Genomic DNA, 27,983 nt, shown 5'->3' with positions numbered 1-27,983 from the left:
GTGATGGCTCATGTTCGAGGCATTCACGAGTGTATGTTCAATAACCATGAGTATTGCCAGAGTGGTAGGAATATGGAATCATTTCAACCTCACATAGGCCATTGATCTGGGAAAACTCTGGTCTGAGCATATTGAACGAACACATGAACATTCCTTTATACATCGCTAAGGTTTTTTGAGCACACAACATGCAAATCCCGTGTCAATGGAAAAAACGTTATTTTGGTAAAAAAAAATGTAAATCATTTGTAAATAAAAATTTTTGTTGTATTTTAACAAAAGTTTTGAAAAGTTATATATAACTGCATTCCAGGCATATGCAGTGATCTTATTCTGCTTGTTAATGGAGAACACTGCGTTGGAGATTGATTAACACCGGCTTGCAGACATCAGGTAGCTTAGCTTCAGATTTGAAATTGAGGGTGTTTCTAGCTCAGTTTCGAATTAAATTTGGCCCTATATAAGAAACAGTCGGAACATAGTACCTGTTCAACAAAAACAATAGCTTTATATTTTTTAGAGACAGATATTGCCGAAATTTACCTTCAATGCCTTATAGATAGAAATTTGGGATCCCCGATTCGCATCTTACGATCAACAATCGAATGATGACCAAACGATTGACTGCTACCGAACATCCGTATTAACGGAGGGTACACAGGGGTAACATTTTGGATGGTATAACAGGTACAGGAGAGTAAACAGTGATTATTTACATGGGAAAAGAGGGGTTTTCGTTAAGCAGTGTTGTTGAGTATCCAATATGTTTACTATGAAACTTCAGTGATAGTTTGCTATTTGCCCTATTTTTTTGGGGGTCAGTAGGTCAAAGTTCAAGCTCACAGTCAACAGTGTTATGAACTATTTGCCCGCACAACAACTTAAGAACGGCTGAGGTAGGACCTTGACACTTGAATAGTAGGTTGCCATGACCCATATAGGTATCAGTAGGTCCCTTGTCTACATCACAGCCAATGCTATTTTGACAACTTTGCTGCTAAAATAACATTTTAATTCCTTGAACTAGGACCTTGAAACTTCACAGGTATGTTATACTGGATCAGTAGATGAAACATATTTTTTCACTGTCAAATTATTATAGGTCAAGGCCACAGTCAATGCTGTTTTGACAACTTTAATTGTACAATCATTAGATAACCACTTGAACTAGGACCTTGAAACTTCACAGGTATTTTGTCTGGATCAGTAGATCACAGCCAATAATGCCTTGAAAACTCTGCTTGTATAATATATTTACACTTCATATGTTTGATGAAATGGATCAGTAGATGGCATCTATCATTTCCAATGTCAGAGGGTTAAAGGTCAAAGTCAAAGCCACTGTTGCTTTTCACAATTTTATTCAAACAGTTACTTTAGAACAGTTTGATGCAGAAGGTCGCAGTGACCCTTATGTTCATGAATTCTCATGTAATCAATCACATGTTTCTGTCATAACACTAACTTGTTTTTCTCGAAGACATCCTATCGCATTTGCGGATCTAGCCTCCCCCCACCATTTCGAGTTTGAAATGGCTAATCATTTCTTAGGGGAGTACCCCCAAACCCTCTTGCCAACTTTTTAAACCATATAAATTTGGTTCTGAGGGAGGGGTGCAAGTCGAAAGGATACTCACCTACTTTGCCTCCTCTCACGTCAAATTCTGGACTCACCCCCGCATCGTGTGAGTGGTATGCAGCCGTTTAGTGGACACACAAAATGTCGATACTAGGTGTTACGTGATCATTCTGGTGCCCACTTGACTTTTGCATGTAATTGCGCTTCAAGCCAACGTCTTATGGTCCCTGTCAAAAGTTTTATTTCATTTGTGTACTCATGTAGCCCTGTGGACGGAGCGACAGGAGACATCTCCGTGCGCAGCGGCGCTCGACCGGAAGTTGTTCTCCATCAGCAACCAGTGCTCGGTGGTCCTCGAGTCTCCCGGCACCCTTGCCAATTTAACCGGAAATAAGTGCACGTACGTTAATCTTTCGGATTTGTTATGTCTTTATTCAGTATATGTATATCACAAGTTGTATCTCGAATTAATTTTCAAACGAAGTTAGAATGGGGTATATTGGAGTCATTATAAGATTGGTTGATGAGTCGGTCTTCGGGTTGGTTGGTTGGTTGATGGGTCGGGCAGTTGGTTAGTCGGTCGTGGAGCAAACTACTTCCACATTGCTTTGGTGCGAGGTACATATGACTATGAATTGAATTAGAACTTAGCCATTTTTTTCCTGATCGATTGTCATCGTTTCAAAGACTTACCGTGCGTGTATGTATTATGTTTGTGTGTACGGCTATGATACACTTTATGATGCATGTTTAAGAGGGATTGCTCTAATACTTGTTAATTCGTCTGTTGTTGTTTTTTTAGAGAAAACTATTGAGCTATTGTAAAAGCCTTGGTGTCCTTATTGGTGTCGAGCAGAACCTTTAATATTGGGTATACCTTAAAAACGATCAAGATATTCAAGAGATTATAACTTTGGACTCCAATACACTTGTTCACAGTGCCCCGTTTGTTTACCCAAATGGGACGCTATTGTTTATTTTTGCGATTGTAAATTGAAACTTTAAATACCTTTATCCCGTGTCAAAGCCTCTTATGGGGGTAGTAACCATTCTTTTATAGCTCTAGTTACCATATTTACCATCCTGTAAACAGCAAGTGATTTTTTTTATCAGGTATATACAATATATAGGGGTTGATAAATAATATTGAGTCTTTTTGTGATAATGTTGGTATGAAAGTGAAACTTGAAAAATCTAAAATTATGTTTTTTAGAAATGGTGGGCCTTTAAGGCAGTATGAACATTGGACATACAAAGGTGATAGAATAAAAGTGGTCTCCTTTTACAAATACCTTGGGGCATATTTACACCGAAGATATCGTGGTCGATGACAAAGATCACGATGGCGAAGCAGGCAACAAAAGCTTTAATGAGCATCTTTTCATGTCAGAAGCACTTTTTTTATGCCAAAACAGGCATTTAAGCTCTTTAATAGCATGATATTGCCAATCTTGTGTTATTCTGCAGAAATTTGGGGATACCAATACGCAGAGAACATCGAACGTGTTCATTTTAAGTTTTGTAATGATGTATGTGGACTTAATAAAAATGTGTCAAACTTCTTTGCACTGAGCGAAAGTGGACGATTACCCATTTCAATTACTTATAACCATAGATGCATATCGTATTGGGAAAAACTTGTTCAAATGCTTCCAAACAGATATCCAAGACAGATGTACCTTCTGTTACGAAGTCAAGACTCGAACGGCAGAACAAATTTGGCCTCCCACGTAAAAAGACTGTTGTTTGAGTATGGTTTTGGATATGCATGGCTGGCAAATGACATTGGGAATACAAAGTTGTTCTTGCAAACATTCAAAACCCGGATTAAAGACTGTGCGTTACAAAAACTTCAAGCACAAATAAACAATTCGCCAAGGGTATTTTACTACCGTGAATTAAAAACGCTTTTAAATGGCGAACGTTATTTGTTTGTTGATATGCCAAGTATGTATAAACGATGTTTCTCTAATTTTCGCTGTTCTGGGCATCAACTTATGATTGAAAAAGGGCGTCATATGGATATTAGCCGTGAATATAGATATTGTCAATTTTGTTTAAACATGCGACATGTTTATTCAGTAGAAGATAAGTTCCACATGTTTTTGATATGTCCTTTGTATGATACAATAAGAAGAAATATGTTTCCCCCTTCCTTATTGGCTAAATCATTCAGAAACTGTACATTTATTCACCAGAATTATGGCTACTGAAAATGATAGAGAGATTTTCATTGTAGCAAAATTTGTATATGAATGCAGCAAAGTACGAGAAGAGTTCATGAAGGGGTTGATTTCCTAAAATTGTACTTCCAGTTTGTGTTCTATAACTGTTGTATATACCATAAGATTTATACAATCTCATATGTTTTGTGTCTTATTTGCCATTGTATTATATTTACCACTTTTCACATACGTTTGATCAATTATTGTTAATGCCATGTAAAATATTAATCTCATGATAATAGTTTAAACGCTTCAATAATTTCATATATTTTACTCTTGAAATTACATTGTAAGTGTTATTTTCTTTGTGATGTGATTTGTTATTATCATGGATAAACATGTTATTATTATGTATTTTTAACACAAATCTGTCTGTATTTTTGGCTGGCGGCCTTTCATTACAAATAAACATTTGTATTCGTATTCGTATAGAAGGAAATGAAATTAAGAGACACAGTTTTGTTAACCCATAACATATCAATAAAACTTTTACGGTCATTTGACACCTGCTATAATATGTTTTTTTCAGCATGTTTGAAGTGTTTTACCAGTGCAGCTATAACTATATACCATCAAGTTTGCGGTATACTGAGTGTGAACGTCAACACACGGAATTACGTAAAGTAGCGTACAATAACGTCGCGAACGTGGCGAGCAACGTCAACAACGTCCCCTTACTGTCAGACTTCACAGACTGCGTGGGTAAGGAAGTTTTTCATTCTTTAATTTGTAGAAATAAGAAGATATCTGTATCTGGGGGTTTTGCCATGATTTTAGCTCGCCTGTTGTTGTTGTTTTGTTTAATTTTCGAGGTTTGTCATATGACGTCATCGTCGGTGATGCAAACAGCAAGACATTGATCGTAACTAAAATCGTAAAATCGGCATAGTGTTCTTAGTACTAGTGTATTTCCAACATATGTACAACACAGCCAATAAACCTGACTTTAAGAAGTGTCGTTGCTCTGCCTCGGTCTTGACCAGCTTGAATAATGGGCGAGTGTTTTATTCGTTAGCGGTGCTCTTGCTAAGTTTTAAATATACAAGTTTGTTGATTTTAAGATATGAATCTGCAAGATGACGCTGAAAATGATGTTTGATTATAAAAAAAGTATTTTACAAATATATATCTGTAAATGTTTAAATCAAATTGTTGATTGCCACCAATAACCAAAACAGTGAATAGATTGTGTATTCGCGATTCGGTCCACCAAAACTGTATTTGGCTTTGTGTATGTTTAGATCGGCCGGTGATGACTCCTGGTGACGTTTGTAACAGCCCCGATAAGCTGCTGGCTATCGTGGACACGCGCTGCTACCGGAAGTTCCGTCTCCTTACTGATTCCAACGTCTGTCAGTAAGTAGTCTCGCATATGGGATTCCAACGTTGGCTCATCCTTAGAGGTTTATATGGGACATATTACATCCACAATAGTATTTCATCTACTATCAAAGCTTTATATAAGGTTTATTTTCATATTTGGTCAATTTAATATTTTTACCCTATACGATGCACCATGGCGTGTGTCATTCCCATTCATCAGAGGTTTGATTATGATAAATATGTGTCACGGATAGCACCATCACTCTGGTGAACGAGAATGGGTGTGTGTGAGCATTTGGATTACCTCGGCCATTTCCCATCGAAAACAACCGATGATTTATGCCGGTACATCAGTAGAAGAAGTTCGTAAAATTTTAAATATAATTATTAATAATTATTGTGTGTTAAAGTGAGTTTTATACTACTTAGTTTTAAATGATTGCCAGTGCAGTGTAGTAGTTCAATAAATAATTAAGATTCCCAAGAGTAAAATCATTAAGTTTTAACTGCTAAATTGAAATTACTACGCCATCTACTTGCAGCGTACTTAAATATAAAGATTTCTGACATTAAAAACCGTCTATAAACATCCGAGGTTGATATCGATAGAAAATGGCCGAGGTGTTCCGAATGGTCTTTGAGAAGTAGTAAAACTAAGTTACTGGAAGCCTGCGCTGTGATGTTTTTACGATCATTTTAAATATGTACACATGTACTAGTCTATTGCTCTAGACGGGATTTGATAAGGGCAGGGTGCTAGGTCAGAAAGGGCACTTTTGATGCGCATTGAATGAGCCTTAATGGGGCACTTGCAAGGGCCAATGTTCATTTCATACGTAGTGTGTATGTGTTGTAATTACTTTAAATACTAATAGTTTGTATAAATACCTGAGCTGTTATCTTTACCTAAGTGTCAAAAGTATGTATATATTTTATTTTTATACTTATTTCTGTAAAATTGACTTGACAATATGTCGAATAAATATCAAATATAGTTAATAATAATCAAAGAGGGCTCTGTCAAACAAAAGGGCACAGCAGGGCATAGTAAAAAGGCAGCAGGATGCCGGAAAAGGGAAGCAATGTGCTCCCTCTGCTATATAGGCCGAGCTGGAGCACTTCTAGTAGAATGCCGAATATTATCGCATTTGTTTCTAACGTTACTGCGTATCTCGACGTCGACGTCAAAACGTACGAAGTTTGAAAAAAAAACACAAGGTGATGATTACTTCTGAGTGTCAAATTTATAAGTATATACATATTTTTTTCTGCAGAATTCTCAGTGAGTTTGTATACGAGTGCAGTCCGTTGGTTCTCGGCCAGCTAGGAATTACATGCGCAGACGACAGTGTTATGCACGCACTGACAACGCTCTCTGACGTCATCAAACAAGCATACTACTTGGATGTTGGAAAGTTGCAAGCAGAGAACGAAGGGAAATGTATAGGTAATAAAACTGACTTTGGCGGGGATTTTACCAGCAGTTCGTCCCCGCAGGGCGGGGATTTTACCCGGGCTTGGCTGGACCGAAAGTCAAAGTACCCGCTATTACCCGGACCTTTGGGGGCCGTTGTTACAATTGACTGGTGCATTACTTCGTTTAAAAACAAATTCATATCAGCACCTGTGAACATTAACAAACATTCAAACTATGCGTTGTAGAGTTGAACAAAAACCGATGTAATAATTAATTTTTATAACACCGGTAACATATCGACGCCTCAATGGTCCAGCTATTAATACCTCGTCTAACAATCCAGAGGGCCCGGAATCGGATCCTGCTTTCGATCTTATTAAATTATTCCTTATTATTATATTTCTTTCTGAATTTTATGTATTAAATTTCATTTATTTCTAACTTTCATGCTTGCAAGTGTATTTCGAAAAAGAAATGAAACCTGTTATATATTTGATTACATTTAAGCTGATAATTGACATTTGGTTGGTTTAGGAGTAATGATGGTTTTTTGACGTTATACACACATGTTTGACTCTTGAACTACGTACGTATTTAAAACATTTAAAATAAACTTTTACGGTATATTGACGCCAGCTTTAATTCACTACTTTTGACGTTATACACACATGTTTGACCCTTGAACTACGTACGTATTTAAAACATACTTTTACGGTACATTGACGCCAGCTTTAATTTGCCCCTTTTGACGTTATACACACATGTTTGACCCTTGAATTACGTACGTATTTAAAACATTTAAAACATACTTTTACGGTATATTGACGCCAGCTTTAATTTGCCCCTTTTGACGTTATACACACATGTTTGACCCTTGAACTACGTACGTATTTAAAACATTTAAAACATACTTTTACGGTATATTGACGCCAGCTTTAATTTGCCCCTTTTGACGTTATACACACATGTTTGACCCTTGAATTACGTACGTATTTAAAACATTTAAAACCAACTCTTACAGTATATTGACGCCAGCTTTAATTCACTACTTTTGACGTTGTACACACATGTTTGACCCTTGAATTACGTACGTATTTAAAACATTTAAAACCAACTCTTACAGTATATTGACGCCAGCTTTAATTCACTACTTTTGACGTTATACACACATGTTTGACCCTTGAATTACGTACGTATTTAAAACATTTAAAACCAACTCTTACAGTATATTGACGCCAGCTTTAATTCACTACTTTTGACGTTATACACACATGTTTGACCCTTGAATTACGTACGTATTTAAAATATTTAAAACCAACTCTTACAGTATATTGACGCCAGCTTTAATTCATTTTCAGATAAATCACGATTGCAGCAGGCAGGAACGCTGTGAACGGATGACATACTGTGACTTGCTAGAAGCATGAAGCATTTACATTTGCTCAAAAATAGTGCCCATCTACTCCATGTATCAACGTGTTCATATTATAATTACATTCGAACCCCGTTGGCTCGAACTCCCAGGGATCGGCGATAATACTTCGAGCCTCGGAAAAATCGAGCCAAGCGGGAATGCTTACATTTAGTATAAAGAAATCGGTCCTTTACATAAAGTTCGAGCCAACAAGGAATTCGAGCCAATCGAGTTCGAGCCAACGGTGTTCGACTGTATTGAGATGTACCTCTGTGACACTGTTGGAAGTGTATCAGCATTAGACCATATCAATGTTATTTATCCTTGTCGTTATGTCCAATATATAGCATGTTATAAGTAATAGTTACCGCAAACACTGCTCGTGTTATTCAAATGATACACGAGCGCGAAGCGGGAAGGTGAACTCTTAATCACGAGGGTTGTTGATGGAGTTGTAATTATTTTGTTCCATATGTTTATGGACAGCATTTAGTAAGTAGTGTGCGTATAAGTGAATAGCGTTGGGGGTTTTCCGCACGTTAGTTATTGCACGGTTAAGCTCCGCCTACTTGGTTACCGTTCCGATAAGGGGGATTATGTATAAATATTTAACTATAAAACACCACCAAATTAACTTATTATAGGCATTGGTTATTCGTAATTTACGATTCGTTATAAGCATGGTGTAGCATTTAGCTTAAACGAAACGCATGAGTATTTAAATGTATGAAGTGTACGTCCAGGCGGTTCGTACATAAGCGTTAAAGATGTCCGAATTTTACTCGTGGCAATCGGTCATGGGCTCAAACACTTCATTTTCATATCCTCCCGAAATAGTCACCATTTGTTTCATCCAACACAGGACACGGACTAGATGGTGATTGTTATTCTCTCGTGTTATTGTGAGGATCATACTACACCATGCTTAACAAATATTTCTTTATTTGACGTATAAACACATTATACTGACGTGCATTTGTGTATTTACATATTCCATACCGCCCTCTTCAAGTGCCGAGTTCTCTTTAGAAAGCCGCGTAGCAAAAGGAGGGAGTTTAATTCTCACAGTATGCCTGTATCGGTATATAATAATTAATTGTCTCCGTCTCTCTATATGGAATACTCATTAAGTGCTATAAAGTTAAAAACTTTTTTAAAAACCGTTTGGCCTAAAATAATATGTTTGTTTCCGGTTTCAATCCCCCAAAAAGGATTATTATATAAGTCGGAAAATCTTTTCTTTTTTGAACATTTTTTTATAAGCCATTTTTTTCGGGATGTTTTTCTGTTACCAAAAACTAAAGATATAGATGCTATAGATCATTCAGTATTGGCATCGCTGGTATTATTAAACCCCGAAAATACTTCATTATTAAATTGTAATTGATTAAAATCAACCAAATGAAAAAAAGACTTCTCATTGACAAACTAATAAAAACGTCCAGGGTCGGGGCAAAAAATAGGGTAGGTCGGGAAACCGGAAACAAACATATTATTTCTTTACGCCTTAGTTGTATACTGACTATATATTATATAATAATATTGTTCATAGTATCGTTGCATTTGTAATATATTTATGTCTAGAATGTTTAAATTATGCTTCATACTTAAACGGATTCAAATGTGTGTTTTTCGTATACATGTTCTCATAATAACCATTCTTGCAAATTGTCTTACCGAATTGTATTTTTGAAAATGTACATATTTAAACCATATGAAACTCATGTAAGCTTGTAGCTAAATACAAGTTGTCTTCTTTTAAAGTTTGCATGCCGTACTGTTTACCGTGTCGACACAACAATATGTTCGTTGTACACTAAGATTTACAGGGGCACACTATAGGTTGGTGCACTTTTTCAGTTTTAATGTATTATATTGTTTATCTCCTTTAACTTTAATAATTAAAATAAAACAAAGTGTGTGATAAGTGTACAAATATCAAAATATTAGCGATATTTTGGAGTTTCATTGTCTAGTGACCACGTAGCTATTAATTGTTATTTTTTTTAAAGACTTATACTTTTAATCTGTAAACAATTCGTATGTTGTTGTTTTGATTGTTTAGGTTAAATGAGTTATAGATGCAGTCTCACAAATTGACCGATTCGACTTTTTTGTGTCTCAGAATCAGCTGATTTGGGCAGCAATCCATTCAATTCAGTCATATAAGATAACTTACAATAAAACATATCACATTGTTTGGTAAATGCTAAATATTTCATTTTTCTTAAACGTTAGCAAAGCTAAAAGCCATAAAACATTAGGTTTCGATGGTAAATATGAAAAACTGCTATCTGATCTTTTGTGAGCAGTCTTATATCACTGGTTTCCTGACCTTTACGCAATTATTGGCTCATTCCAAGAATATTATATCAGAACGGTCAGTCTGTGAGAGTGCAAAACGGTAGATCTGTGAAACTGCAGCTTTAAACATATTAAATGCATTAAAATTAAAAAAAAGTATTGTTATGCGCCACTGATTGATTAAACAAGAGAAATTCAACAAAGTAACTTTATTGACAAAGCTTAAATAACAGCGAGAAATTATATCAGGTTACGTATCATCAGATAATTGCATAGGTTACATTCAACTAAACATATTACTGGCGTTGCATCAACCTATAATGTGCCCCTTTAAGTGTTGAATGGAATGCTCGTTCAAGTCTACAAACCTACAAACCATGTAACATATATTTCTAATTGAATAAAAAAAACTGAGTATGCCAAAATGTACCTGTTCTGAAATGACCCCAGCAACAGTAATTGCTGATAACATAATTCTGGAAATTGTTATAAGCTTTGAGGTAGAACCTCTCTGTATTACATATTAATTTATGTCTCAAAACATTCAGGTAAACTTCATGCAATCATCGAAAAACTTAACGTTATTTTAGTCAAATTTCGTGTTAACAGTTTCTTTGTTCTGCTAGTACATTTCTCTTATTGTATTGTATTGTATTGTATTGTATTGTATTATATTGTTATACATTGTATTATGACTCTCGTATTTTATATTATTTTCTATATACAGATTTACAATTATTTACAGTATTTTTATTGTTATAAATAAATTATTGTAAATTAAATACTATCTATTCCCTCATTAAACATGAGGCTGAAATAAACATGATTAATGATTTATTACGCATAAAAAGATTCGTCAACATGTATGGATTTCAATAAAAAAAACCTGCTCGAAACTGTTTTTCTTTCTTGCTTTTCGGTTTAATATCGAGTTGAATCAGTGAAATATCAACAGTGATATTTTCATGTTAACAAAGCAGTGAAAATATGAACTTCTTTTAAAAGTATTTGTAGTTACTTCCCTTAATTAAAAAACTGAATAATTCACTCTCGAAACAGCAAAGTTTGTCAAAATTTATTTAAAAAACTTAGGAATACATTCTTATTTATTATAAGATAAACACATCTTACCATTTAAGTGAAATTAGACTGATTTCTGACAGTGAGTGTGATTGACTGCCGTCAGAAGATGGCGTAAACTCTGACATTGTCGACACATTCAACTATCGGAACTCCTCGGCCAATTTCCATCGAGAACATCCTCGGATGAATAAGGCACATTACACCAATCCGGAAGTGCCTCCTCATTGATACACGCCTTATTTCTGTTAATTAACATACTGTATGACAGTGGACCAAAGCATGGTTTTACCGTCTCAAACCATTGGCTACCTTCCTTATCTATAGGTTTTGAAGCTGAATGGTTTGTGATTTCAAAAACAGGCTGAATATGCTGGATCTACTTCATCTACTGTTTATAGTTAAAACCAATGGTGAATTGCTTACGAAAAGACAGATCTTCTTTTAGCAGCCAGACGTATTTTGCGGATAATTATAGTATTTCAAATCATCAAGAAAAAAAACGCTGGAAGGAGAAATATTCCGAAGAGCTGAAGGTAACCTGCAGTATCCTCAAGGTAATTTATATAATATGCGTTCTGAGCTTGGCTTGATCCTCCGATATTATCTATTTCTGAACTATTTTCCATGTAGTCTGGTATGGTCATTCCTTTCAAGTAATGCGAGTGTAACATAGCAACACATGTTCCACTCCAAATCAAGGAAATCGTCGCGGTACGCTGTGATTAAAGTGCCCTCGCCCTATGTGGTATGACGAACAACAGGACTCTTAACCGTGAGGGAAACCAGAATCCAGTGGAGCCAATTTGTTTGAAATGCTTTTAAAAAGATGTGCGTGAAGTTAGTATCGTAGCACCGTATCACCATATCACCGAGGCGATGCGGTGCTAGCACCGTATCACCATCAAAATCAATACAATAAGAGAATTAATCTCAAGAAAACATGTAAGACTCGTTCTCGCAGAAACGAGCAAGGGGACCATAGGGACCTATGTCACTGTGTAGCCGAGACCTGGCCCTAGCTGATGGCACATGTGAATACCCTAGGATTTTAGGCAGGCTATGCGGGATACGGACATGAACTCGATTCCCAATGCCAATTTGGCCCATATTCAGACACTGTTATGGTGCGGATGCCTTAAGAACGAGCAAGGGGACCAATGGCACTGTATCCAAGGGTTACCTGGCGGTGTGATACATTCGGGGAAACTGTTAATACTAGGAGGATTTTAGTCTGGCCCCGTCCTTAGCCCAACATTATGCGTATATGGGCAATATAAGCCCTATTGACCCCTACCATTCATGTAAGACTCGTTCTCGCAGAAACGAGCAAGGGGACCATAGGGACCTATGTCACTGTGTAGCCGAGACCTGGCCCTAGGTGATGGCACGTGTGAATACCCTAGGATTTTAGGCAGGCTATGCGGGATACGGACATGAACTCGATTCCCTATGCCAATTTGGCCCATATTCAGACACTGTTATGGTGCGGATGCCTTAAGAACGAGCAAGGGGACCAATGACACTGTATCCAAGGGTTATCTGGCGGTGTGATACATTCGGGGAAACTGTTAATACTAGGAGGATTTAGTCTGGCCCCGTCCTTAGCCCAACATTATGCGTATATGGGCAATATAAGCCCTATTGACCCCTACCATTCATGTAAGATTCGTTCTCGCAGAAACGAGCAAGGGGACCATAGGGACCTATGTCACTGTGTGGCCGAATCCTGGCCCTAGGTGATGGCACATGTGAATACCCAAGGATTTTAGACAGGCTATGCCGGATAGGGACGAACTGACCCGAAACATTTACCTAGGGGACATAACGATAAGTTTAGGGATGAACTAGGTCACGAGGCTTACTGTATGATATATTTATATCGCTTGAGCTGTTGTACTGAGTAGCCGAAAATAGAGCTCGAAAAACTTTGCTGCTGCAAACGCCATTTTGGGGACGGACTGACCCGATTATTGGACTAAGGGGACCATATCAAAAAGTGTAGTTATAAACTAGGTACAGGGCCTATAATATCAACTATAGAGATCTGAGGAGCTTTTTTCTTGAGTAGTCGAAAATAAAACATGAGAATTCGACTAAGGGGACAATAACGAAAAGTGTCATGTTGAGCATGACTCGCTTAATGCGCTCTCATGGCTCATGTTCTAGGCATTGACACGTTCGCTTAAACTTATCATGGCTATTGCCACTATGCTAGAGTGGTCGGCATTTGGAATCACTTCAACCTCAAACAGACCATTGTATTCGGAAAAGTCTGGTTTGAGCACATTTAGCACGTGAACATTGCCTTATGCCTCAATATGCTGTGATGGCTCATGTTCGAGGCATTCACGAGTGTATGTTCAATAACCATGAGTATTGCCAGAGTGGTAGGAGTATGGAATCATTTCAACCTCACATAGGCCATTGATCTGGGAAAACTCTGGTCTGAGCATATTGAACGAACACATGAACATTCCTTTATACATCGCTAAGGTTTTTTGAGCACACAACATGCAAATCCCGTGTCAATGGAAAAAACGTTATTTTGGTAAAAAAAAATGTAAATCATTTGTAAATAAAAAAAATTGTTGTATTTTAACAAAAGTTTTGAAAAGTTATATATAACTGCATTCCAGGCATATGCAGTGATCTTATTCTGCTTGTTAATGGAGAACACTGCGTTGGAGATTGATTAACACCGGCTTGCAGACATCAGGTAGCTTAGCTTCAGATTTGAAATTGAGGGTGTTTCTAGCACAGTTTCGAATTAAATTTGGCCCTATATAAGAAACAGTCGGAACATAGTACCTGTTCAACAAAAACAATAGCTTTATATTTTTTAGAGACAGATATTGCCGAAATTTACCTTCAATGCCTTATAGATAGAAATTTGGGATCCCCGATTCGCATCTTACGATCAACAATCGAATGATGACCAAACGATTGACTGCTACCGAACATCCGTATTAACGGAGGGTACACAGGGGTAACATTTTGGATGGTATAACAGGTACAGGAGAGTAAACAGTGATTATTTACATGGGAAAAGAGGGGTTTTCGTTAAGCAGTGTTGTTGAGTATCCAATATGTTTACTATGAAACTTCAGTGATAGTTTGCTATTTGCCCTATTTGTTTTTGGGTCAGTAGGTCAAAGTTCAAGCTCACAGTCAACAGTGTTATGAACTATTTGCCCGCACAACAACTTAAGAACGGCTGAGGTAGGACCTTGACACTTGAATAGTAGGTTGCCATGACCCATATAGGTATCAGTAGGTCCCTTGTCTACATCACAACCAATGCTATTTTGACAACTTTGCTGCTAAAATAACAATTTAATTCCTTGAACTAGGACCTTGATACTTCACAGGTATGTTATACTGGATCAGTAGATGAAACATATTTTTTCACTGTCAAATTATTATAGGTCAAGGCCACAGTCAATGCTGTTTTGACAACTTTAATTGTACAATCATTAGATAACCACTTGAACTAGGACCTTGAAACTTCACAGGTATTTTGTCTGGATCAGTAGATCACAGCCAATAATGCTTTGAAAACTCTGCTTGTATAATATATTTACACTTCATATGTTTGATGAAATGGATCAGTAGATGGCATCTATCATTTCCAATGTCAGAGGGTTAAAGGTCAAAGTCAAAGCCACTGTTGCTTTTCACAATTTTATTCAAACAGTTACTTAAGAACAGTTTGATGCAGAAGGTCGCAGTGACCCTTATGTTCATGAATTCTCATGTAATCAATCACATGTTTCTGTCATAACACTAACTTGTTTTTCTCGAAGACATCCTATCGCATTTGCGGATCTAGCCTCCCCCCACCATTTCGAGTTTGAAATGGCTAATCATTTCTTAGGGGAGTACCCCCAAACCCTCTTGCCAACTTTTTAAACCATATAAATTTGGTTCTGAGGGAGGGGTGCAAGTCGAAAGGATACTCACCTACTTTGCCTCCTCTCACGTCAAATCCTGGACTCACCCCCGCATCGTGTGAGTGGTATGCAGCCGTTTAGTGGACACACAAAATGTCGATACTAGGTGTTACGTGATCATTCTGGTGCCCAGTTGACTTTTGCATGTAATTGCGCTTCAAGCCAACGTCTTATGGTCCCTGTCAAAAGTTTTATTTCATTTGTGTACTCATGTAGCCCTGTGGACGGAGCGACAGGAGACATCTCCGTGCGCAGCGGCGCTCGACCGGAAGTTGTTCTCCATCAGCAACCAGTGCTCGGTGGTCCTCGAGTCTCCCGGCACCCTTGCCAATTTAACCGGAAATAAGTGCACGTACGTTAATCTTTCGGATTTGTTATGTCTTTATTCAGTATATGTATATCACAAGTTGTATCTCGAATTAATTTTCAAACGAAGTTAGAATGGGGTATATTGGAGTCATTATAAGATTGGTTGATGAGTCGGTCTTCGGGTTGGTTGGTTGGTTGATGGGTCGGGCAGTTGGTTAGTCGGTCGTGGAGCAAACTACTTCCACATTGCTTTGGTGCGAGGTACATATGACTATGAATTGAATTAGAACTTAGCCATTTTTTTCCTGATCGATTGTCATCGTTTCAAAGACTTACCGTGCGTGTATGTATTATGTTTGTGTGTACGGCTATGATACACTTTATGATGCATGTTTAAGAGGGATTGCTCTAATACTTGTTAATTCGTCTGTTGTTGTTTTTTTAGAGAAAACTATTGAGCTATTGTAAAAGCCTTGGTGTCCTTATTGGTGTCGAGCAGAACCTTTAATATTGGGTATACCTTAAAAACGATCAAGATATTCAAGAGATTATAACTTTGGACTCCAATACACTTGTTCACAGTGCCCCGTTTGTTTACCCAAATGGGACGCTATTGTTTATTTTTGCGATTGTAAATTGAAACTTTAAATACCTTTATCCCGTGGCAAACCCTCTTATGGGGGTAGTAACCATTCTTTTATAGCTCTAGTTACCATATTTACCATCCTGTAAACAGCAAGTGATTTTTTTATCAGGTATATACAAATGGATATAGGGGTTGATAAATAATATTGAGTCTTTTTGTGATAATGTTGGTATGAAAGTGAACCTTGAAAAATCTAAAATTATGGTTTTTAAAAATGGTGGGCCTTTAAGGCAGTATGAACATTGGACATACAAAGGTGATAGAATAAAAGTGGTCTCCTTTTACAAATACCTTGGGGCATATTTACACCGAAGATATCGTGGTCGATGACAAAGGTCACGATGGCGAAGCAGGCAACAAAAGCTTTAATGAGCATCTTTTCATGTCAGAAGCATTTCGGATTTTTTTTATGCCAAAACAGGCATTTAAGCTCTTTAATAGCATGATATTGCCAATCTTGTGTTATTCTGCAGAAATTTGGGGATTCCAATACGCAGAGAACATCGAACGTGTTCATTTTAAGTTTTGTAAAGATGTATGTGGACTTAATAAAAATGTGTCAAACTTCTTTGCACTGAGCGAAAGTGGACGATTACCCATTTCAATTACTTATAACCTTAGATGCATATTGGGAAAAACTTGTTCAAATGCTTCCAAACAGATATCCAAGACAGATGTACCTTCTGTTACGAAGTCAAGACTCGAACGGCAGAACAAATTTGGCCTCCCACGTAAAAAGAATGTTGTTTGAAAACGGTTTTGGATATGCATGGCTGGCAAATGACATTGGGAATACAAAGTTGTTCTTGCAAACATTCAAAACCCGGATTAAAGACTGTGCGTTACAAAAACTTCAAGCACAAATAAACAATTCGCCAAAGGTATTTTACTACCGTGAATTAAAAACGCTTTTAAATGGCGAACGTTATTTGTTTGTTGATATGCCAAGTATGTATAAACGATGTTTCTCTAATTTTCGCTGTTCTGGGCATCAACTTATGATTGAAAAAGGGCGTCATATGGATATTAGCCGTGAATATAGATATTGTCAATTTTGTTTAAACATGCGACATGCTTATTCAGTAGAAGATAAGTTCCACATGTTTTTGATATGTCCTTTGTATGATACAATAAGAAGAAATATGTTTCCTCCTTCCTTATTTGCTAAATCATTCAGAAACTGTACATTTATTCACAAGAATTATGGCTACTGAAAATGATAGAGAGATTTTCATTGTAGCAAAATATGTATATGAATGCAGCAAAGTACGAGAAGAGTTCATGAAGGGGTTGATTTCCTAAAATTGTACTTCCAGTTTGTGTTCTATAACTGTTGTATATACCATAAGATTTATACAATATCATATGTTTTGTGTCTTATTTGCCATTGTATTATATTTACCACTTTTCACATACGTTTGATCAATTATTGTTAATGCCATGTAAAATATTAATCTCATGATAATAGTTTAAACGCTTCAATAATTTCATATATTTTACTCTTGAAATTACATTGTAAGTGTTATTTTCTTTGTGATGTGATTTGTTATTATCATGGATAAACATGTTATTATTATGTATTTTTAACACAAATCTGTCTGTATTTTTGGCTGGCGGCCTTTCATTACAAATAAACATTTGTATTCGTATTCGTATAGAAGGAAATGAAATTAAGAGACACAGTTTTGTTAACCCATAACATATCAATAAAACTTTTACGGTCATTTGACACCTGCTATAATATGTTTTTTTCAGCATGTTTGAAGTGTTTTACCAGTGCAGCTATAACTATATACCATCAAGTTTGCGGTATACTGAGTGTGAACGTCAACACACGGAATTACGTAAAGTAGCGTACAATAACGTCGCGAACGTGGCGAGCAACGTCAACAACGTCCCCTTACTGTCAGACTTCACAGACTGCGTGGGTAAGGAAGTTTTTCATTCTTTAATTTGTAGAAATAAGAAGATATCTGTATCTGGGGGTTTTGCCATGATTTTAGCTCGCCTGTTGTTGTTGTTTTGTTTAATTTTCGAGGTTTGTCATATGACGTCATCGTCGGTGATGCAAACAGCAAGACATTGATCGTAACTAAAATCGTAAAATCGGCATAGTGTTCTTAGTACTAGTGTATTTCCAACATATGTACAACACAGCCAATAAACCTGACTTTAAGAAGTGTCGTTGCTCTGCCTCGGTCTTGACCAGCTTGAATAATGGGCGAGTGTTTTATTCGTTAGCGGTGCTCTTGCTAAGTTTTAAATATACAAGTTTGTTGATTTTAAGATATGAATCTGCAAGATGACGCTGAAAATGATGTTTGATTATAAAAAAAAGTATTTTACAAATATATATCTGTAAATGTTTAAATCAAATTGTTGATTGCCACCAATAACCAAAACAGTGAATAGATTGTGTATTCGCGATTCGGTCCACCAAAACTGTATTTGGCTTTGTGTATGTTTAGATCGGCCGGTGATGACTCCTGGTGACGTTTGTAACAGCCCCGATAAGCTGCTGGCTATCGTGGACACGCGCTGCTACCGGAAGTTCCGTCTCCTTACTGATTCCAACGTCTGTCAGTAAGTAGTCTCGCATATGGGATTCCAACGTTGGCTCATCCTTAGAGGTTTATATGGGACATATTACATCCACAATAGTATTTCATCTACTATCAAAGCTTTATATAAGGTTTATTTTCATATTTGGTCAATTTAATATTTTTACCCTATACGATGCACCATGGCGTGTGTCATTCCCATTCATCAGAGGTTTGATTATGATAAATATGTGTCACGGATAGCACCATCACTCTGGTGAACGAGAATGGGTGTGTGTGAGCATTTGGATTACCTCGGCCATTTCCCATCGAAAACAACCGATGATTTATGCCGGTACATCAGTAGAAGAAGTTCGTAAAATTTTAAATATAATTATTAATAATTATTGTGTGTTAAAGTGAGTTTTATACTACTTAGTTTTAAATGATTGCCAGTGCAGTGTAGTAGTTCAATAAATAATTAAGATTCCCAAGAGTAAAATCATTAAGTTTTAACTGCTAAATTGAAATTACTACGCCATCTACTTGCAGCGTACTTAAATATAAAGATTTCTGACATTAAAAACCGTCTATAAACATCCGAGGTTGATATCGATAGAAAATGGCCGAGGTGTTCCGAATGGTCTTTGAGAAGTAGTAAAACTAAGTTACTGGAAGCCTGCGCTGTGATGTTTTTACGATCATTTTAAATATGTACACATGTACTAGTCTATTGCTCTAGACGGGATTTGATAAGGGCAGGGTGCTAGGTCAGAAAGGGCACTTTTGATGCGCATTGAATGAGCCATTAATGGGGCACTTGCAAGGGCCAATGTTCATTTCATACGTAGTGTGTATGTGTTGTAATTACTTTAAATACTAATAGTTTGTTATAAATACCTGAGCTGTTATCTTTACCTAAGTGTCAAAAGTATGTATATATTTTATTTTTATACTTATTTCTGTAAAATTGACTTGACAATATGTCGAATAAATATCAAATATAGTTAATAATAATCAAAGAGGGCTCTGTCAAACAAAAGGGCACAGCAGGGCATAGTAAAAAGGCAGCAGGATGCCGGAAAAGGGAAGCAATGTGCTCCCTCTGCTATATAGGCCGAGCTGGAGCACTTCTAGTAGAATGCCGAATATTATCGCATTTGTTTCTAACGTTACTGCGTATCTCGACGTCGACGTCAAAACGTACGAAGTTTGAAAAAAAACAACAAGGTGATGATTACTTCTGAGTGTCAAATTTATAATTATATACATATTTTTTTCTGCAGAATTCTCAGTGAGTTTGTATACGAGTGCAGTCCGTTGGTTCTCGGCCAGCTAGGAATTACATGCGCAGACGACAGTGTTATGCACGCACTGACAACGCTCTCTGACGTCATCAAACAAGCATACTACTTGGATGTTGGAAAGTTGCAAGCAGAGAACGAAGGGAAATGTATAGGTAATAAAACTGACTTTGGCGGGGATTTTACCAGCAGTTCGTCCCCGCAGGGCGGGGATTTTACCCGGGCTTGGCTGGACCGAAAGTCAAAGTACCCGCTATTACCCGGACCTTTGGGGGCCGTTGTTACAATTGACTGGTGCATTACTTCGTTTAAAAACAAATTCATATCAGCACCTGTGAACATTAACAAACATTCAAACTATGCGTTGTAGAGTTGAACAAAAACCGATGTAATAATTAATTTTTATAACACCGGTAACATATCGACGCCTCAATGGTCCAGCTATTAATACCTCGTCTAACAATCCAGAGGGCCCGGAATCGGATCCTGCTTTCGATCTTATTAAATTATTCCTTATTATTATATTTCTTTCTGAATTTTATGTATTAAATTTCATTTATTTCTAACTTTCATGCTTGCAAGTGTATTTCGAAAAAGAAATGAAACCTGTTATATATTTGATTACATTTAAGCTGATAATTGACATTTGGTTGGTTTAGGAGTAATGATGGTTTTTTGACGTTATACACACATGTTTGACTCTTGAACTACGTACGTATTTAAAACATTTAAAATAAACTTTTACGGTATATTGACGCCAGCTTTAATTCACTACTTTTGACGTTATACACACATGTTTGACCCTTGAACTACGTACGTATTTAAAACATTTAAAACATACTTTTACGGTATATTGACGCCAGCTTTAATTTGCCCCTTTTGACGTTATACACACATGTTTGACCCTTGAATTACGTACGTATTTAAAACATTTAAAACATACTTTTACGGTATATTGACGCCAGCTTTAATTTGCCCCTTTTGACGTTATACACACATGTTTGACCCTTGAACTACGTACGTATTTAAAACATTTAAAACATACTTTTACGGTATATTGACGCCAGCTTTAATTTGCCCCTTTTGACGTTATACACACATGTTTGACCCTTGAATTACGTACGTATTTAAAACATTTAAAACCAACTCTTACAGTATATTGACGCCAGCTTTAATTCACTACTTTTGACGTTGTACACACATGTTTGACCCTTGAATTACGTACGTATTTAAAACATTTAAAACCAACTCTTACAGTATATTGACGCCAGCTTTAATTCACTACTTTTGACGTTATACACACATGTTTGACCCTTGAATTACGTACGTATTTAAAACATTTAAAACCAACTCTTACAGTATATTGACGCCAGCTTTAATTCACTACTTTTGACGTTATACACACATGTTTGACCCTTGAATTACGTACGTATTTAAAATATTTAAAACCAACTCTTACAGTATATTGACGCCAGCTTTAATTCATTTTCAGATAAATCACGATTGCAGCAGGCAGGAACGTTGTGAACGGATGACATACTGTGACTTGCTAGAAGCATGAAGCATTTACATTTGCTCAAAAATAGTGCCCATCTACTCCATGTATCGACGTGTTCATACTTATAACTTACATTCGAACCCCGTTGGCTCGAACTCCCAGGGATCGGCGATAATACTTCGAGCCTCGGAAAAATCGAGCCAAGCGGGAATGCTTACATTTAGTATAAAGAAATCGGTCCTTTACATAAAGTTCGAGCCAACAAGGAATTCGAGCCAATCGAGTTCGAGCCAACGGTGTTCGACTGTATTGAGATGTACCTCTGTGACACTGTTGGAAGTGTATCAGCATTAGACCATATCAATGTTATTTATCCTTGTCGTTATGTCCATATATATAGCATGTTATAAGTAAATAGTTACCGCAAACACTGCTCGTGTTATTCAAATGATACACGAGCGCGAAGCGGGAAGGTGAACTCTTAATCACGAGGGTTGTTGATGGAGTTGTAATTATTTTGTTCCATATGTTTATGGACAGCATTTAGTAAGTAGTGTGCGTATAAGTGAATAGCGTTGGGGGTTTTCCGCACGTTAGTTATTGCACGGTTAAGCTCCGCCTACTTGGTTACCGTTCCGATAAGGGGGATTATGTATAAATATTTAACTATAAAACACCACCAAATTAACTTATTATAGGCATTGGTTATTCGTAATTTACGATTCGTTATAAGCATGGTGTAGCATTTAGCTTAAACGAAACGCATGAGTATTTAAATGTATGAAGTGTACGTCCAGGCGGTTCGTACATAAGCGTTAAAGATGTCCGAATTTTACTCGTGGCAATCGGTCATGGGCTCAAACACTTCATTTTCATATCCTCCCGAAATAGTCACCATTTGTTTCATCCAACACAGGACACGGACTAGATGGTGATTGTTATTCTCTCGTGTTATTGTGAGGATCATACTACACCATGCTTAACAAATACTTCTTTATTTGACGTATAAACACATTATACTGACCGTGCATTTGTGTATTTACATATTCCATACCGCCCTCTTCAAGTGCCGAGTTCTCTTTAGAAAGCCGCGTAGCAAAAGGAGGGAGTTTAATTCTCACAGTGTGCCTGTATCGGTATATAATAATTAATTGTCTCCGTCTCTCTATATGGAATACTCATTAAGTGCTATAAAGTTAAAAACTTTTTTAAAAACCGTTTGGCCTAAAATAATATGTTTGTTTCCGGTTTCAATCCCCCAAAAAGGATTATTATATAAGTCGGAAAATCTTTTCTTTTTTGAACATTTTTTTATAAGCCATTTTTTTCGGGATGTTTTTCTGTTACCAAAAACTAAAGATATAGATGCTATAGATCATTCAGTATTGGCATCGCTGGTATTATTAAACCCCGAAAATACTTCATTATAAAATTGTAATTGATTAAAATCAACCAAATGAAAAAAAAAGACTTCTCATTGACAAACTAATAAAAACGTCCAGGGTCGGGGCAAAAATAGGGTAGGTCGGGAAACCGGAAACAAACATATTATTTCTTTACGCCTTAGTTGTATACTGACTGTATACTATATAATAATATTGTTCATAGTATCGTTGCATTTGTAATATATTTATGTCTAGAATGTTTAAATTATGCTTCATACTTAAACGGATTCGAATGTGTGTTTTTCGTATACATGTTACTCATAATAACCATTCTTGCAAATTGTCTTACCGAATTGTATTTTTGAAAATGTACATATTTAAACCATATGAAACTCATGTAAGCTTGTAGCTAAATACAAGTTGTCTTCTTTTAAAGTTTGCATGCCGTACTGTTTACCGTGTCGACACAACAATATGTTCGTTGTACACTAAGATTTACAGGGGCACACTATAGGTTGGTGCACTTTTTCAGTTTTAATGTATTATATTGTTTATCTCATTTAACTTGAATGATTAAAATAAAACAAAGTGTGTGATAAGTGTACAAATATCAAAATATTAGCGATATTTTGGCGTTTCATTGTCTAGTGACCACGTAGCTATTAATTGTTATTTTTTTTAAAGACTTGTACTTTTAATCTGTACACAACTCGTATGTTGTTGTTTTGATTGTTTAGGTTAAATGAGTTATAGATGCAGTCTCACAAATTGACCGATTCGACTTTTTTGTGTCTCAGAATCAGCTGATTTGGGCAGCAATCCATTCAATTCAGTCATATAAGATAACTTACAATAAAACATATCTCATTGTCTGGTAAATGCTAAATATCTCATTTTTCTTAAACGTTAGCAAAGCTAAAAGCCATAAAACATTAGGTTTCGATGGTAAATATGAAAAACTGCTATCTGATCTTTTGTGAGCAGTCTTATATCACTGGTTTCCTGACCTTTACGCAATAATTGGCTCATTCCAAGAATATTATATCAGAACGGTCAGTCTGTGAGAGTGCAAAACGGTAGATCTGTGAAACTGCAGCTTTAAACATATTAAATGCATTAAAATTAAAAAAAATAATATTGTTTTGCGCCACTGATTGATTAAACAAGAGAAATTCAACAAAGTAACTTTATTGACAAAGCTTAAATAACAGCGAGAAATTATATCAGGTTACGTATCATCAGATAATTGCATAGGTTACATTCAACTAAACATATTACTGGCGTTGCATCAACCTATAATGTGCCCCTTTAAGTGTTGAATGGAATGCTCGTTACAAGTCTACTAAACCTACAAACCATGTAACATATATTTCTAATTGAATAAAAAAAACTGAGTATGCCAAAATGTACGTGTTCTGAAATGACCCCAGCAATAGTAATTGCTGATAACATAATTCTGGAAATTGTTATAAGCTTTGAGGTAGAACCTCTCTGTATTACATATTAATTTATGTCTCAAAACATTCAGGTAAACATCATGCAATCATCGAAAAACTTAACGTTATTTTAGTCAAATTTCGTGTTAACAGTTTCTTTGTTCTGCTAGTACTATTTCTCCTATTGTATTGTATTCTATTGTTATACATTTATATTATGACTCTCGTATTTCATATTATTTTCTATATACAGATTTACAATTATTTACAGTATTTTTATTGTTATAAATAAATTATTGTTAATTAAATACTATCTATTCCCTCATTAAACATGAGGCTGAAATAAACATGATTGATGATTTATTACGCATAAAAAGATTCGTCAACATGTATGGATTTCAATAAAAAAAAAACCTGCTCGAAACTGTTTTTCTTTCTTGCTTTTCGGTTTAATATCAAGTTGAATCAGTGAAATAACAACAGTGATATTTTCATATTAACAAACCAGTGAGAATATGGACTACTTTTAAAAGTAATTGTAGTTACTTCCCTTAATTCAAAAACTGAATAAGTCACTCTCGAAACAGCAACATTTTGTCAAAATTTATATAAAAACTTCAGAATACATTCTTATTTATTATAAGATAACCATTACCATTTACACTTACCATTTAAGTGAATTGACTGATCTCTGACAGTGATTGTGATTGAGTGCCGTCAGAAGATGGCGTAAACTCTGGCAAAGTCAACACATTCAACTATCGGAACTCCTCGGCCATTTTCCATCGAGAACATCCTCGTATGTATAGGGCAAATTACACCGATTCGGAAGTGCCACCTCATTGATACATACCTTGTTTCCGTTAATAAACATATGACAGTGAATCAAAGCATGGTTAATCCATCTTAAACCATTGGCTACCTTCCATATTTATAGGTTTTGAAGCTAAATGGTTTGTTATTTCAAAAACAGGCCAAACAGGCTGGATCTACTTGATCTAATTTTTATTGTTTACACCAAAGGTAATTGCTTACGAAAAAGACAGGGGAGAGAAAAACAAGTAATCTAGTTGTCGCTTTCGATTTGTCTTGCTTGGATGCCGCTACTCTAATAGCATGAAGAGTAGATCTTCTTTTAGCAGCCAAGGGTATTTTGCGGATAATTATAGTATTTCCAATCAGCAAGAAAAAAAACGCAGGAAGGAAAAATATTAAGAAGAGCTGAAGGTAACCTGCAGTATCCTCAAGGTAACATGAACGAGTCCCTCTAGTCACAGTTTTTCTGTTTCAACGTTTAGTGCGTGTGTACTCACTTTAAACCTGGTAAATGCAGTGCGGAATTGTTTTTGTTTTTTTAATGTCACCCAAATATTTCACAAAGTTCAACACGTTTTATATAAGCTGTTCGAATCGAGTTTATTTGAGCTGTTTATTTTGGCATACCAAATATGCTTATAAATGTCATAAATTCGTTGAGTAATAAGTTCCATTGGGATATCTGTTTTTTATACTCTGAATTTCCCAAATGAAACACATGCATCATTGAAACATGTTTTCGTGTAAAAAGGAGTTGGGCAAGTTCTAAGAAGGAATTTTAAACCATATTGGTTCATTTTCCGTTTGCATTTTTAATGAAATGTCTTTCAACAATATGAATTTGTATTAGTTTCAAAATTTCCAGACGATTTGGTGAACATTGAATTTTGACTTCTGGTGATATCTTTCAAAAAAAATAATAATGAGCACAAAAAGGGAAAACAGTGCCTATAAATCATTTCCTGGTGTCAAAAAATGCAAATAAAGCCACAATACATTGTTGTTCATTGGATGGTGTCGAACATTATGGATATTTAAAACAATCCCTAATCTTGTTAGCTCAGTATTAAAATCATTGATAATAATCTTAAAAAAGGTAAAATAAATTTAACATTTAATGTATAAAACATATCAGAATTTTTGTTTTTAAAACCGAAAACTGAAAAATGTTTGGCGTTCCATCTACAACTGAGCATATAAAATCACATCCTCGGCACCCAGTGTATTATAACCTATATAATATGTTATAATATTATACTGGGTGCCGAGGATGATAAAATCATCTCAACGTATTCTATGAGGCATTATAATAACTATATATTTATAAAAAACATTTTTTGCTTGTGCTTGTTTATACAATTATCAAAATAGAAGACTAAAATGATGAAACAACAAAATTTGTTTATTTGCTTCCATATTTATAAATGACATAGTCATCAAGCTTATTGACCACGTGGAAAACAGTGATTACGTCATCATTTGTGTCCCACGCGGTATGATATTATTTGACAATAAATCACGTGACAATGTAGGACACAAAATATGAACACCACGTGGTAAACAAGAGAATGACGCAATATATTTGTACCACGTGATCTACAGTAATGGAAACAAAACGTGTATATTTCTTAAACTCCGTGTGATAAGATTTAAAGGCCCAGTTTGAGGAATGTTTGGCATGACAATCCACTGCTGTGCATCTCCTGCTAATTGCACTGGTGTCACAGTAGGAGCCAATTTCCTGAGTATTCGTTTATTGGCTCAGGGCCATTTAGGGTCAATTTCTATTATAAAACCTCCTTAACTGCACAGCAGGATACTCAGATCAGAGATCTGATAAGACAATTAGGCAATAAAATTAAGATTAATACACAGAGGTTGTTTACTATACACGAGTCTTTTAATTTTAATATTATATATTTATTTTATTTTTTTTTATTATTTTTTTTGGGGTGGGGGGGTGGGAGGGTCTCTTATAGAAGGATTAAACAAGGCCTTTAACATAAACAATACGTATTTGTGTATCGCTTGACTACCATCATACTTTTATAAAATATGCATACCACGTGATATATATATGAGAACGTATGCGGTTTACCATATGCTCAACACAGCTATTGTTTATAGAAATATATTATCCGAGACGGAAGTATACCATTTTGAGTCTTCTTTGAATTCTAATGTTGGTCACTTTCATAATCACTTCCTCAACAACTTCCTTGTGGTTTAAATTGCGTGGTTTGAATTGCAATATTTCGCCGAAGAAGTTGATGTCAGAGAGGTACTTCGGAAGAAAGATTGGGCTTGTTATTCGATCTGGCAGGATGTGCGGTGTTCACACCTGCATATGAAGTAAAAGTGTCAAACATGGATGTAGCAAGCAAACCATGTTGTGATGAAGCTGTTGATGGTTGAAGAGGACCCAGCAAACTGGTGAACGGCGGCTGTGGTTTGAACTTAGGGTTCACGTACTGGTTCTGCCCAAACTGATAATATTGGTCCTTAGTGTGCATGCTGTGTGGGCTGAACAGGAGGCTGAGCAGCAGAAAGGTTGAGTGGATGCAAGCTACGATAATTCGAAATCGTCTCTGTAGAAGCCATTCACCAACCTTTCATCAATCTGACCACCAAGTCTGCCCAGGAAGTAAACCAAAGTCGACCAGGGCTGAAGCTTCATCCCTTTCCAACAACCTGGTAATCTGCTTCTGGATTGTGCCTGCCTTAATCTACTGGCATTGAATCCGGTTAGCGATG

The 27,983-nt window shown here is 36.2% G+C and overlaps 1 protein-coding gene across 1 annotated transcript; it reads left to right on the top strand.

Annotated features, from left to right (window-relative positions):
* Positions 1 to 3: 3 nt before the first annotated feature.
* LOC128210707 (uncharacterized) lies at positions 4 to 21,711 on the top strand. The gene is made up of 10 exons (XM_052915059.1): positions 4 to 64; positions 1,844 to 1,979; positions 4,334 to 4,506; positions 5,046 to 5,160; positions 6,402 to 6,574; positions 15,512 to 15,647; positions 18,006 to 18,178; positions 18,719 to 18,833; positions 20,077 to 20,249; positions 21,587 to 21,711. Exons 1-10 carry the CDS (start codon positions 4 to 6, stop codon positions 21,619 to 21,621), a joined length of 1,290 nt encoding a protein of 429 aa, XP_052771019.1. The 3' UTR covers positions 21,622 to 21,711.
* Positions 21,712 to 27,983: the final 6,272 nt, after the last annotated feature.

The sequence above is a fragment of the Mya arenaria genome, chromosome 12, assembly GCF_026914265.1.
Source record: "Mya arenaria isolate MELC-2E11 chromosome 12, ASM2691426v1".
NCBI classification, from domain to species: Eukaryota; Metazoa; Mollusca; class Bivalvia; order Myida; family Myidae; genus Mya; species Mya arenaria.
Note: the sequence above shows the minus strand (reverse complement) of the source record. Positions and strands in the feature narration are given on the sequence as shown.